Source organism: Calypte anna, chromosome 5A, assembly GCF_003957555.1.
Source record: "Calypte anna isolate BGI_N300 chromosome 5A, bCalAnn1_v1.p, whole genome shotgun sequence".
NCBI lineage: Eukaryota > Metazoa > Chordata > Aves > Apodiformes > Trochilidae > Calypte > Calypte anna.
In genome coordinates, this window is record NC_044251.1 from 10,489,535 (window position 1) to 10,504,961 (window position 15,427).

General features: G+C 38.4%; 1 protein-coding gene across 4 annotated transcripts in view; it reads right to left on the minus strand.

The window, feature by feature from the left end:
• The window catches only part of GPHN (gephyrin), a 274,169-nt gene that overhangs the window by 5,597 nt on the left and 253,145 nt on the right, over positions 1-15,427 (minus strand). For 3 of the 4 annotated variants that reach the window (XM_030452043.1, XM_030452042.1, XM_030452041.1), the window contains 2 exons: positions 4,376-4,463; positions 2,221-2,294 (listed from right to left, as the gene is read on the minus strand). In XM_030452043.1, the coding sequence (XP_030307903.1) occupies positions 2,221-2,294; positions 4,376-4,463 (162 nt within the window). Of the gene's footprint in view, positions 1-2,220; positions 2,295-4,375; positions 4,464-14,229; positions 14,302-15,427 lie in introns of all 4 variants that reach the window. The other variant, XM_030452040.1, reaches the window with a different exon arrangement.

The following is a 15,427-nucleotide window of genomic DNA, read 5'->3' on the forward strand; positions in this document are numbered from 1 at the left end:
ATGCCAGCCAGTCTGCAAATGAACAAATTCAGAACAAATTCACTGCCAGAGCTGCAGTCAGGTAAGACCTAGGTCGATCAGTAAAGAGCTTTCTCTGCCTTTCAGAGCTGCTGCTGAGGGATCTTTGTTAGGGCTATTCCAGTTATACAAATAGGACATTAATGTGATGACTTAAGAACATGGCTGGCAAAGAAAATGGATTCAACCTTAAAAAAAAAAGTTTTCTACCTACCTATGTTAATATCATCCTTTTAAACATTAGAAATTATACTTTATAGGATCAATAATTAGGCTGAGCTCCTTGGCTTCATCTAGAGCTAACAAGTCTCACCTGGTCAGCAGACAACAGGTACTGACCAGCACCAACTTCAGTGATTTGCTACACTTTGACCATTACTACCTGGTTTTGTATCTGCCAGGACAAATCAAAATCTTGTTCCACAAGGGGAAGTTGTTGCTTGAAGTTTCTGTTTTAAAATGTCTCTAACTTATATGCCAGATCTCCAAATCTTACTACCAGTGCACAAACTAAGGTACAAAAAATATAATTGCTAATTCATATGGAAACTCTGAAATCTCATTTGGAATTTCACCACCATCCCTGGTAAACTCATCCTGGCAGTGCTGCTAGACAAGATCCAGCCTTACATTAGCTCAGCAACTTTCAGATCAAGCAGAGGAATGGTAAATCCCAGGCACCGCTCTGCCTTCACGTAGCAGAAGAAAATACAGGTATATAAAGCAAATTCTGGCTTTGCTTTTGGAACTTTCTCAATGAAATTTTTCCCAATACGGTAACTGTGATTCATACCTAGGGTCTTTTAAGACATAATTAATAAAAATTAAGACGTAGTATTTGCTATTGCACTACAGTCAATGAAAATGAAGGTGCTCACATTCTCAGTAAGTTCAGATACAAAATGTTTTGGTAGCAGTGAGAAATATTTTATGGCATAAAACGAAAACAGATATTTGGGTAAAATAGCTTAACTTCTTAACTTGGAGTTATTAAGAGCTTTTTTTTTTTGCTAGTCATTAAAAGTTTATTGTTGTAAGTCTACAGGGGGATCACCAGAAGAAAGGCTTCTGTTTGCTTTCAGAAAAGCCAGAATCAGAAATCAATATTCTGCATTCTCTAAACCAGGTTATCCATTCTTGCCAGCAGCAGGGGCTGGAGTGCAGATCTCACTTTTGGGACTTCCTCACATCAGATGTATCAGTATAATGGAAGCAGTGAGCAATACCCATGCCTGAACTACATCCAACACAGGAAGAAAACATGCTTTCAGCTCACTTGTTGCTCATGTGGGTGGTAGCAGCAGCACAAGCACCAAAACCACATGCAGTTCTTTACTGGAGCATATGCAGAGACAAAAAATATTTGCCTGTTTTCAAAGAAGAAAACCTACTTTCTGTTTTGTGCCCTGGACACAGTTATGGGACAGAGGAAATCATTCCTACTTGGCCTTGTGTTACTGGACAGTGCCAACCTAGCTTGAAAACAAACTCTGCTCCACGGTTAGTGAGGCAGAGCTGTAGACACCTTTCTGCTACTGTACTATGAAAGGGAACTCTCTATTTCCAATACATCTAGTTTTCATTTTCTCTAAAAAGCACAATTCCAGACTCATTAATTAGCAGTGCTTCAGAAAAGGGAAGCAATGCTGAAGCAGTTTTCTGAGGCAAGCTAAACCCCTAAAAGAACTCTGCTTACTTTAAAATTACTATGCTCAATATGCCAATTAGAGAAAACTTCGTAAATTAACTGTCCTTCTAACTCTCTCAAGAAACTGCTTGTTTGTAGGAATATGACTTAAGTGTATTTTGAAGAGAAATGAGATGCTTGTTACGCAAACCAGCAGTTAAATGTCCTTATATTTTCCAGTTATTCCAGACAATATCTGAGCTTTGTGATCACAGTGAAGACTGTGACCATGTTAATATCTCGCTGGTTTCCCCCCAGTCCCCACACCTGACTTGCAACACTTATCAGAGAAGTACCTCTTACTGATAAAACTCAATCTCTGTTTCATTTAATTAACCCATAAAGATGATAGCTAACCTGAATAGGACTGATTTTGATTCTTTTTCCCATATATATACACTATGCAGTTTATAGTGCATTTGGAAAACTGAATTCTATTTAAGCACTTCCACAGGATATTTGGCCCAGTATAGCCTCCTATATAGCTATGCTGCCTAAGTAGAAAGATTTCTTACCCTGGTTTCATAAAAACTCTGCCAAAGTGAATCTGTGCATGAAGATCAATATCCAGCACCTGCTTAAGATAGTCCTGTTCAAATTAAAAAAAGAAAATTGATTAAGTAACATCAAAGCAACTTACATCATCTAAACATTCAAAGCAATTAATTAATATCAAGTGAAGATGAAAGACATTTCATATACCAGAAGTGCTACAGTCCAGTAGGGAATTTCCAGTATTTGAAAGAAAGTATATTCAAAAAGAAGAGGTGGAGAATAGACTCATTTTAGGTGCCAAACCTGACTCCACGAGGCCATAGTAATATATTTACTTAAAAGTCAGCTGCAGCATCAGAATCTTAGAGGACCCCACAAATACCTACTTCTAAAGTATTTTATATGTCAAAGATTGAAAAATGTCTTTATGGCTCGAAGTCAAGACTTAAAACCATCAAGTTATTTAACTTTTGCCACAGAAGCTATCTAGCAGCAGAGTCAGAGATGTCCTAATACTTCTGAAATCAATACTGTACTGTAGAAATCATAGTTTTCCAGGATACTGTTATTATTGTAATTTCTTGGGGACTTAGTCTATTTCACAGTGGTTGAAGTTAACAGTCCTTAGAAAGGAAAACTGTGGGTGATTTGTGTATTAGTTCAAGTTAAATGATTTTGCATAAACACAATTGATCCAGTTATTAAAACAAATTGAAATACTTATTTAGTCTTTATTGAAAATGGCTGTGCTCAACAATGTAATATCCTGTCTGTTCTGTTTGGTGAGATTAAAGACACAGGACATAACATTCATCTGTGAAGACAAGCAGTAAATCTGCTTTGGAAGCACTAAATCTGAAGCTCCCAGTTTTTCCATTATTCTTAATTTTTTCTTTTTTTTTCTGTGTGTGTGTTTGAATACTTGGAAATCAGCAACTTTTTTCAGCCAGGCATGAATTTGCAATCACTGATTGCATTACCCTGTCTTTACTTTCTATTTACTTTGTGGATGTTCACAGTTATTTCATTAAAACTGCTGAAAGCTCAGTGTCAGAGGGGGAACTATCAGTGGGATATAGAGCCTATTGACTTCATGCTGTTGCCTCAAATTCAGACTGGGGAGAAATGAGCCAGAAGGCAGCAATGCCTGTAAGACCATTCAGCAGTCCAGTTACTTCCTAGTGTTCCTATTCTGCACTACCTCACCATGTTCCAAATTTAAAGACCAGCACTTGTCCTTGACTGTTTTTCTAGGAATACTGAGGACAATAATGGGATTGAAAGTCACTGGCACTGGTTTAACTGGTTTCCATTTTCATGACGTATCCAACAACATGATTTCTACTCAGAAAAGTGACACAAACAGCACTCATGTTTGCCATCTCCTAATGGCTGTCTTTAGTATCTGTTAGTTATAAAAGGAGAGATGTTTCTTTTACCTGCCAAACTCACAGATTCAGCCTGGGATCAAAAAGTAATCTGAGTTTTCCTTCGCATAAGTCATGATTAATAAATGTCCTGCAGGTTCATCTACGCCCCACCAGCATCTGTGTATCCCTATTTTCTTTGATGGTTTTGGCACAGGGATTACCAACAGGAACTCAATCAACAATTCTGTTAATGATTCAAAAGGCAAATATATCAGCTCACTCTGTCTTGTATGTATTGCCTCTGTAGGACTATCAGGTGCAAACTGTGTTAAAACTATTTTTTTTTAAAGAGCTACAGCTTTGTCATATTCAGCAAACAGATCTGCTGAGTAAGAAAGAGCTATTTATATATTCAGGTTGCTTTTTGAAGTACTTTTAAAGTATCTTCATTCTTTCTACAAAATAAAAAGTCTCTAAAAATAAAAAGTCTGTTGCTTTCATGTGCTATTAACCATGCACCTTCCTCACCACAGCTACATAAATCATTCCTTTAAATAAAAACACAATTGCAAATCACAATTAAAATCTTCCCTATTGTATTATTTCTACTGAGTACAGTAATAAAAACAAAGGGAATAAGAACAGCATTGATGACTATTTTCTTAACTAATTCACAAGTAAGTGTTCCAAAAAAAGTAAGATCCCTTTTTGATAAACATTAACACAAAGGTAGAAGCTCTGATGACAGACTCTGGCTTGAAATTCTTACATACATTGCAGCAAGTCATACTTAAATTTAGCATACCTTTTCCCCCATAGATACACCTCCTGATGTAATGATCACATCAGCACGGCTGATACCCTCATTCAGTGCATTCAGTAAATCATCTGGGCTACAGAAAAAAACAGGCAAGCAGATTAGTGCCATGTAACCACTACAAGTTGTAGTGTTAAATAAGTGTCTGTGCACACATTGAGACATATACCCACACGTATTTTAAGAAACAGATACAACTCCAGGATAATACAAGATCTGCTTCTTAAGACTCTACACTGCTCTGTTCAAGTCAAGAACTGCAATCTCATTGAGTGAACACCACACTGTGATGTGGTGCAAGGAGCAGGGGGATACTTAGGGACCAAGCACTCTAATACAAGTGTGTAATTTGCACAGCAAATGTAGAAATGCAAATTATGATTTAGATGAATTGACAGGGCTACACAAAGAAATCTGATGCATCAGTATTACTGGCCACCAAGCAGGCTGCAGTACTACCTGCCTATTTTATTTAATGTGTGCAAAAACAGGGGTAAGGCTCCACTTCAAACTTCCTTCAGTGTAAAGTAAGAGCAAATCCAGTATATAATTTCCAGCAAAGTCAGCTGTGCATCTTGAAAAACACAATCCATCCTCTTGAGGTGTCTACTTACCTTCATGAGAAACAGTGTGAGGGGAACTGTGATGTTCCTCCATACAGTCAGGTTTGGTTTTTTTTGTTGGTTTTTTTTTTTTTTATCTAAACCAGAAACTTTAGAGTGTGCACTAGCTACATAGCAGCAGTACTGATGCTATTACAGAGCTTAAAGGCACACAGTGGAGAAACTGGTAATACAACTTACACAAGATCAAAAGAATCCAAAGAATTTCCAAGAATTTCCAATATATTAAATGTTAAATATATTAAATGTTAAATAGTTTGTATTTGACATGTGTGAACTGACCAGAAACTGACCAATTCCTGTGACTGGATGTAATGTTCCTTCAACACTATGTTTTTACTTAACAAAAGTTTTTCATGGGAGGCTGTTTTAGAATGCAGTTAAGTGAATGGGCAGTAATAGTAGTTTCTGTATAAAGCATTTCACCTGGAATACATCACCTCAGTTAAAAGTCACACTGCAATTACAAAATGCCATTATGGGTTATCAAGGCTTTGCAGGCTACAAATGCCATGTGGGCTATCATTCAAGAGCTCTTGCTATTGTTCACTAACAGATAGAATCACTGCAGTTATTTGGGGTTCAAGCTGGAACAGGAAAATCAGAGACATTATGCAAGTCCTGGTTGATGTTTCAGAGTAACAAACTGTGCGTTCCAAAAGGTCTCAAACAAAAACCCTTTCCTCTGAACATGCTGTCTTTGCCCATAGTTTAATGAAATATAAGCAGCAGTGAGCATTATGTGCACTGTAGTTTATGAAAACAGAAACACTGCTCCCTCACTAAGTACTTCTCTCAAGTGCGCTCAACCCTGCTCAACTCCTCATCTCCTCACCAGAGAGCCCTCAGCTGTCCTGTACCTTGATTATGCCTTACAGGCAGAAAGACTCAAAACATTTCTCTACCATGTCCAGTGACTGATGCAATTTTATCATTGCTCACTTGAGAGCAGTGACCAGTAATCACCTCCCTGTAGCCTCCTGTCAGGCAGCTGTAGAGCGCAGTAAGGTCTCCCCTCAGCCTCCTCTTCTCCAGACTACACATTCCCAATTCCTTCAGTCTCTCCTCACAGGACTTGCTCCTCAGACCCCTCACCAGCTTGGCTGTCCTTCTCTGAATTCACTCCAGCACCTCAATGTCCTTCTTGCAGCGAGGGACCCAGAACTGAACTCAATACTCAAGATGCAGCCTCACCAGTGCTGAGCACAGGGACATGATCCCTTCCCTTCTCCTGATGGCCACACTGTTCCTCATACAAGCCAGGATGCCTTTGGCCTCCTCGGCCACCTGGGCACACTGCTGGCTCATATTCAGATGGCTGCTGACCCACACCCCCAGGTCCTTTTCTGCCTGGCAGCTTTCCAGCCACTCCTCTCCAACACTGTAGCATTGTACAGGGTTGTTGTGACAGAAGTGCAGGACCTGGACTTGGCCTTAATAAACCTCATTTTATTGACCTCTGCCCACTGGTCTGGCCTGTCCAGGTCCCTTTGCAGAGCCTTCCTGCCCTCGAGCAGATCAACACTCTCACACGACTCAGTGTTGTCTGCAAACTTAACTGAGGAAGCCCTTAATCCCCTCATATAGATAATTAATGAAGATACTGAACAGTACTAGCCCCAGAAACACCCCTGGGGAACACCACTGGTACCAGCTGCCAATGGGATTTATTCCCATTAACTACAACTCTCTGGGCCCTGCCATGTAGGCAGCTTTTAACCCAACAAAGAGTACACATGTCTGTGCCACGAGCTGCCAACTTCTCTCAGAGAATGCTGTGGGAGATGGTGTCAGAGGCTTCACCGAAGTCCACACAGACACCGTCCACAGCCTTTGCCTTGTCCAACAGGAGGGTCACCTGGTCATAGAATGAGGCCAGGTTGGTCAAGCAGGACCTGCCTTCTTGTTCCATATTGATTGTCTAATAAGTACTACGTATGTAATGAAATATTGCTTAAGATTATTATAGAGTTTGTAACAGGAAAAGTCTCACAAGATGTAAGTATTCTTTAATTCTTGCCAATGAAGGCCCAGATTGGAATGCAGCAAAGCATATGTATTCATTACACAGATTCGATATAGGCCTTCCTGAAGTCTGATGATAGTTGACACCCATGCCACTGTTACCAGTGTATTTTTCTCGTAAGGTTGTGTTGCAGCTGAGGAACTTATCTGAAGCTTGCTACAGGATATTTCATTTTATCTTGCTTAACTATTTAAAAGTTATTCATAGGCTGTAAGACTGTCTGGGGATATTCTAAGGCTGGATTATGAAATGTGCTTGCTTTTGGTTGTGGTTTGAGAATAATGGAAGGAACACTACTTATTAAGTTAAATAGAATGGGAATGCTCCTACTTACATACCAAATATACATGTGTGTGTGTTGTGTGTATATAAAAAATCAGTTAACAAAGGAAAAAAACTCAACAAACCAAACCCAAAGTAAACAAAAACTCAAATCAGGTGAGGTCACAATTCAAACCTGTGTTTATGAGGATTTCATGCTACTGGTAGCATACTACATCATACAGTTTTTCAATAATATGTCAGCTACAAATTTGAAGATTATTGAACTTGGTGCATACTTTTAGTATTTCCAGTAGCATGACCTATATAACACAGGAAAGGTGAGATAGAAATGTTATTGTATTAAATGGAATGATTATGTTAATTTTGCTTTTATTCTGAAGGAAGGAGAGACATTTGCAGAATTCCCTCCCTTGCCTTTGCAGAAGGCTTCTGTCTTTTTGCTGCACTTGGCACATTTCTTTTTATGTCACTCAGGTCTGTCTAACTTTCTATCCTACCTGAGGCTGGTAATTTCATGACTCTGCCATTAACACAAAACACTCCTTGCAGGAGCCACCTGCTGCAGCCTCCAATCAACACTGTAACAAGTATTTTCCTTGCCTTTAGTGGACTTAATGCAGTTACCACTCAAAGTGCACATTAACACATACTCGATATAATCACATAAAAAGATACTACTTCTTGTTTCATTTGATCTGTAACAATGAGCAGCTTCTCCTTTGGAAAGGGAATAAATAATTTCAGCCACTTCTGAAAGAACAGACAAAATAACCCTGGCATTAGAGCATAACAGGATAAAGACTGTTCTAAAGGGCTTGTGACAAATAACCATGAAGGTAAGAAATAACGCTGTCTGAGCAGTACAAATCAGAAGCTATATTCTAAAGCCCTGGTCACTGCTAGAGACAGGATACTGGATTAGCTAGACTAATGGTCTAATTTACTATGATAAATAACCTTAAAATGTCTTGTGAAAGTGCAATTCTTGGATTTTTTTCCTTCATGGACAAAACTGTAACAGGTGATCAAAGATAATGGTGGATACCTTAATCGATGTAAAGGACATTTTGATGGGAAGCCTCATTTCTAGATGGCAAAACTATCCTGTTTCATCCTGTGATTTTCAAAGTCAGAGTGACACGGGGCATAAGAAGGGAGTGTGCTTTTCAGACATGACGCAATTGATTAAAAAAAAATATCATATTTTGTATGTTTCAGATCACATCTCAGCATCTTCTGCAAATATAACTAAAAGAATTACTTCTATGAGGAACTTCTATAAGGAAGTTCTACTTCCAGTTTATGAAACTATTTACATAGGTAAGCAAAACCCAAACTTTAAACAGTAGAAATCCCTACCTACAGTAGGCAGTAGGTTGTGTCTGTACAAATATGTGTACTGTACACAAATTTAGAAGCTGTAGACATTATGCTTTGCATGAAGAGTCCATGAACTTTTAAGTATAACTTTAAATTCTCTGCCAATTTTGCCAGTCTGATAAACCGAGTATCTACTTTTCTACTTCAGTTTCCTCATAGTTTCCTCCATATTCTCTTTATACAGTTTTGTGGAAGCAAAGGAGCAGTACAATCTGGAAATTATTGGAGGGTATCTGTGGTATTCTAGCAGCACCACGTGCAGAATTCAGTAAATAGATATATGACATGGCAGTTGAGATGCCATTTCATTAGATTTGAAAAGAGGACTTGCAGGACAGACAGGATACCAGAATAGGAACACCTTCTGGATTCATGAAAAATTCTGATTATTGAAGCTGATTTGTAAAAATCTGTTATACAGCACTTGATTACTTCTAACTCTGACTGAGCTGTCTTTGAAGTGAAAAGATTCACAGGAGCTGAAGAGCTTGAACAAGAAAATGATGCAAGCCTCGTTAAAACAGACATCAGCCACACAGAGATTCATCTCTCCCAAAAGAAATAGCTACATTATAGTCAAGACCAAAGAATTCTCTATGTCTTGAGTGCTATTTTATGTAGTATGCTAAAGCATGCTAAATTACAGTGCAATTTTCTTGTTCAAATAGAAATCAACATCTGTTCAGTCACTTCTGTTTATCCTATTGTTTGGCTTCACTGTCATTCATTATAAATCTGTCAGCCTTTTCTGTGGTGCAATCCTTAATACCAGCAGCTTGATATATGCAATTAAAATGCTCAGTTTCATAATTGGATTTAGAAAACAAATAACAAAAATAGTAATCTACATCACCTACCTCTGTGCAGTAAAATGAGTGATCCCTGTAAAACTGAACTGGAACATTGAGTTAGGATTGACTTAACAAGCCATTGTCACAGCACAAAATCCATAGTTCTTACTAATTTCCAGTACCATTTCCACCAAGCTCTTTGCCACAGTAATTTCATTTATTCAAATTAACCTCATTACCTGACAGTCACTTCCAGTCCTTGCTGTTCATTGACATATTCAGCTATTACTGCTGGGTGACTAATAGAAACACCTGTGATTGCTTTACTTTCTTATGCATCAGCCTGAGCTTTTCCAGAATATCTGGGTTTATAAACCTGTACTCGTAAAATTTGTGCACGCAAGCCATCACAGTTAGCACCTTAAAACTGTGCTCTACAGATAGACTGGACACAGATACAGAAAAATATGGAAGCACCATGAAGCACTAGATGCATGTAGAAGGTGTCTGTTTTGAGTAAAAAAGCAGAGCTGAGGAACCCTTCTTGCTTGCTGTTTTACTGGATTTGAAAGCACCTCAAGTATTTCAGTTTTCTGCTGCCATAATTACCCCTTCATTCATCATTCCTCACAGATTCAGAAGACTTACAGGTTCCAGGTGAGAAAGTGAAACGTAAGTGCTAGTTATGATCCAACGTACACCAATCACCCTGAAGAACAAAGTAAACCAGCTGCTCCTCTAGACTACAAGAGTTGCCCCTAAACTTCAAAAGGCTACGTGCTGCCTGTAGGTACCCTGAGTTTAGCATGTTCTGGCCATTCCCACACAAACTGGGAACAGTGGGTTTTGCTAGTCTCTCTTCTGATAAACAGATCTCCCAGAGAAGTTTTAAATAAAGTACAAGGACCTGCTAAAAATTCCCCTTGTATACAAAGATCTCAATCAATCTTCTAGTTCCACATTAGGAAAAAAGAACAGCTCCAAAACTACAAAGAATTTACTGAAGTAAAATTCATCCAAAAAACAAGACTGCTTATTGCATGTAGATAAAGATCTCATGAAGAAGCTCAATGACATTTCTGCTTGAGAAAAAGTGGGGTAATGATTTGATCCTTTATGATTAACTCTTTTTCTTTTCTGGTGCTTGTTCAGTTGAGGTGACAGATGTCAAAATGAGAAGCTGAATGCAGTTAGGCATAAAGATCAAAGTCTGTCACCCACTTTTCACCACATGGCCAAGAGGAGCATTTTGCACATTTTGCACATAGATGCCATACTAGGTTTAGCCAGCTAAAACCCAACTTCTTTAGAATGTGAGATTGAATGTAATTTGATTAATGTTATTTTAAATGAATGCAATTCAATGAATGAATACTTGAATGTGATAGGAATTCTGTTTTGACTGGTGTGGTTTTCTAAAGCAGGAAAGATCTAATTTTGATGATGTATGCAGTAACATATGGGCACTTTTCCGAAGCTGTATTTGTTTCAAAATTCTCCAGTGTATTTCACCATGTTCCCATAATGTTTCTTCCATCTATCTCCTGTAGTATTTCCCTGACTTTGAACAGATGCAGTATGTTTTCCCTATGAATATAAGCCAGCTTGTGAGGAAAGCTGGAATAACTACAGTAGCTTTTGGCTTGTTCACCATGACTATGTAAGTTTTGTCTATCTGATAGCAACATAAAAGAATCTGGCTTTGCACTGTTTTGCTGAGTGTTCTTTTTCATCTTATGTTAATGAACTTTAGAGGTTAGAATAGAGGTCTTCAACTCTTTTGCTGAAGTTACTGTAAGATCTGCCTACTGCCTTCAACTTTTTCTCTGGCTGATAACATATTTTACTCCAACTGTTCTAATGAGCTGTTTCTGAAGCTTCCCACTCATACATATGCCAAAATGACAAAAGACTAGAAAGGTCATAAAAAGAGAAAGCCAACAGGAGTGTGAAACAGGAATAGGTCTCATATTGGAGAAACCAGGTGCTTATGGACTATGGAGCACACTCCTACATGAAGGCATTACACTATTGATAGTTGGGTCCTGTTTAATATTTTTGTCTGCTGCTTGTGTACATTCAACTGCAAGCATTTGCTTCTGAATTGTAGTTATTTTTTTAATCTATGCTGAAAGAACAGGACCAAAGCTCTGGAAATGGTAGTCTTTGGGTGCTGTGCCATTATACTAAGCCATGAGAACTTTATCCACTCTAAAAATGAAGGCCAGTGTGTGTCCCCTGAATGTAAGAAGTAGCCTGAGAACAACTGGTTTCCTTAATTAATAAATTATCCCTGGCTATCTTACTGGCCAAAGACAACGAACCTTATCCCAATACTTACCAGAAATCCATTAGTTTTTCCAAGAAGTTGAATGGAATTTCACTGGTAAAGATAACAGCTCTTTCCTTCCTTCCTAGGAAGTGAATCTACACAGATTCACTGAAAAGTTTCCACTTTTGCAGTGGAAGATATTCAACAGTTGTAGCTGGGCTGAAATAGCATGACTGAAGAGTACACCACACAATACAATAACCAATGCTAAAGACATTGCTCATGCATGCTCATCAGTAAAGATGCACTGGTGCACTGGTGAGTCTGCAGTGATTCTGCAATTACTTCTTTCAGAGCACTCATGAAGTATGAGAATTGGCTTATACTGACATAACTGAAAGGAAAATATTATAACTGATGTAATTAGTACAAGTTGCTTACACAAAGCAAATAGCATTACAAAATCTGACACATAGTGGTGTTATAACTGTATTTCTTACTTTTTAATTGTTCTTTAGCTTCAATTTATGTATGAGTAATTTAAACAGATTTTAAGTGAATTTTAAGTAAATTCACCTCACCCTGTAGACTGCTGTAACTACTATTGAACTACAATATGGATGCCTCTAGAACAGGCAGAAATGCAGGTTCTAAAGACAATGCTTCAAAAGGGTTTTCTCTGTAAAGCCTCACCTTTTACAGAACCATAACTTAGTCACTTGTTAAGTATCTGTCTGCAGAAGAAAAATTACTTGGAAGCCACAGGTCAAAGACAATGTAAAGAGGCCTTTTAAAATTGCCTCTTATCAGCTGCATCTTAAAGAGTCATCATTAAAGAAAAAGTCAAATTTATTTGCTATAACATAATACAAATACTTCAAGAAGAGTAAACTACAGCTTGTTAGAAATAAGTGAAGAGGAGAAACAGAAGCTTACACTGAGACAAGCAAGATTATTTTTTGAAAACCGCTAAGTCAATAAAAGGAAGTGGCACTTTGTTCACCTCTATAATCCTGGACTTTATTTTTCAAGTGTAAATCTGGTTTTAGTGTAAGAAAATACCCATTGATTTTCTCATGCTGAAAGCAGAAGCATTTGCTTATAGCTCATGCTTAGGGTCAGCAAGGCTTTATTCTAGGGGCTTTTCTTTGTTGACACTTGCCTCAGCACTGCTTAGAAGAGCCCAAAGGCTCATTTAATGTGTCCTCTAGATTTAGGCTGTTGGCAATGATATGTGAACCAACTTGTATGAGGAATTCCAAGTTGATCACCTGCTGGTAGATTACAGCTTCTAAGCAATTTCTGATAAAGCAGATAGTCTATATCATGTTCTTCACATAGAAGAACTTGGAGTCTTTAAAACATTTTAGATTAAGCTAAGAACAGTGAAGCTTCCTGGGATGTGTACAATAAAGTGTAAAGTTCTAGTTGGTTGATCTCTTCAGTCAGTTCAATGAGGAAAACATTGATTTACTACAACCTGGCATCAGCATGACCAACCAAGTGCTCAACAAGAACAAGTCTTTTGAAGGCTAAGGATGTGGCAGACTGATCCAGTAATGAGTACATAAACTTAATTTTCCCATATGGAAAGTGAAGGTTAAGCTATAACTCAATCCACCAATCTTTTATTATGAGAACAAACCTATTAACCTCAGTAAGGATCCTCATATGACTGAAGTTTTCAGCCAGGTATTAGCCTTCCATGAGGTATTAGCCTTTCAGAAAGGCTTTAGCTTTTCATGAGTATTTCATGACTTTCATGCCTATTTTAAAGTCCTATAAAAAAATCAAAGCACAGAAACTAATTTTTAATTTGTTAATCAGAAAATGACAGGTGGTTTTAATGGAGAAAATGACTGGTGGTACTCCGCCTGTTATCATTCCTGCCCCTTTGGCCTGTCTATGGCAGGTAAGTTCTGTAAATTAATCTATATTATTAAGCAATTCCCCTACATAAGACCTAGAATGTAATTGTATATGTATTTTGGACAGTGGGTAGATTAGAGATTTCATGGACATTGGAGTTAGCCTGCTTTAGAGATGATCAGCACGGTAATGGAAATACAAGTCTGCAGGTATGACTGAAGAGTCATAACAATGACCCCCCCCTAGAGCTGTACACCACTACTACCTCTAAGCAGGTTTCTTCCTAATTTCCTGTATTTTCAAAAGGGAAAAGCCTTGATGGATAAAGATCTTTGCTGCTACTGATGAGCAATGTCATCATTCTTGGTATTAAGAAAATTTTGATTTTATCAACACATATGTCTGCAGTGCACTGGTGCATAAGAACTTCATTGACAAGGCAGTGCTATTTAATGGACAAAATACAACACCATTTGCTTCTGTAGGGCAACCACTGGTAGGATCAGTGCTCCAGGCTCTGCATTGATGCAGAGCTGAGCCTGCCTGTGAGCATGCATGTGCCTCAAGGTCCCAAGTGTTTTAAAAACAGTGCTCACCAATCTGGTAGGCCTGTCTCCGCAGTGTTCTGGAAGCTCTGTGTGCCTTCTTCTTTAAAAACATCTGGCTTCCTGAGGGTAAAGGAAGCAGAAGGGGTATAATAAAGAGCCTGGGAAGGAGAGAGGCTCCTGGGGTAAAAGGGATGCTCTGTGCCCAGCTGTGTCCCCCTTGGTGGCTCTAAACATTGAAAACCATCATAGGAAATGCTTTCCCTCTGCATGGCCAGCCAATTAAAGAGAAAGGGAGTGCACAGGGACATCTTTCTGTTGTATTCTGGACAGGCTTCTCACAAGGATGAAAAGTGAAGTTATGGAAGGATTTAGGCCCAACTGGGCATTTCAACAATGTGCAGTTCATCTTTCCTTGCAGAGTTTATAGAGAAACTTCTTTACTCTTGACTTCTTCCAGATAAAGCAAAATGAACTGTTAAACACCTTGACATTTTGGAGGACGACAACACATAATGGGAACATATTTGGAGATGGCCCCCACTGAAACATTTTTACTCCCACCTTCTCGCTTCTTATGAAGGAAATTAGTCTAAAGGCATATTAAATGTCACCTTCTTGGCTACAAGAGGGAAAGGGCTATATTTATACTAATTTTATATCTCCATAGTCAATAAAGATGCCACTTCATTCACGAGAAGCTTCATACCCAGCTACCCTGCTCCAGGAGGCAGTAATGTCAAAAATGGAGAAAGCTGCTGCTATCAGGAAGTTATTTAAAAATGTATATTTTGCTATGGATTCCTACTTCACTAAGGCAGGATATACTTTTACATATACTTCTTGCAAGTCAGTGTCCCTCAGAAGAAATAATTTTTAGATAGTGTCTTTTGTAACAGAAATACAAAATAAGACAGTATCTGTGGTTCTGTTGTCTCAAATGTAGGATAATTAAATGCAAAAAACCCCACCTTCATTTGACATGAAGATTTATAAATGTCTCTTTAAAAAAAAAACAAACCTAAAATAAGGTGTTCAAGATTGAAATTGATCAGGTCATGAATGGTCATTATGCAAACTCTTAAGCCCCTTTATTCTTTCCAGCTGGCTGGACTGTTACCAACAACAAAGTCAACCTCCCTTCCCAGTCCCCAGCTCTGGCCCTGTTGATCCTGCAGACAGTAGCTTCAGTCTAGCATTTCAAAGGTGACTTCTGGGCAAACAGAGATCCTGTCTGACTGAGGAATGA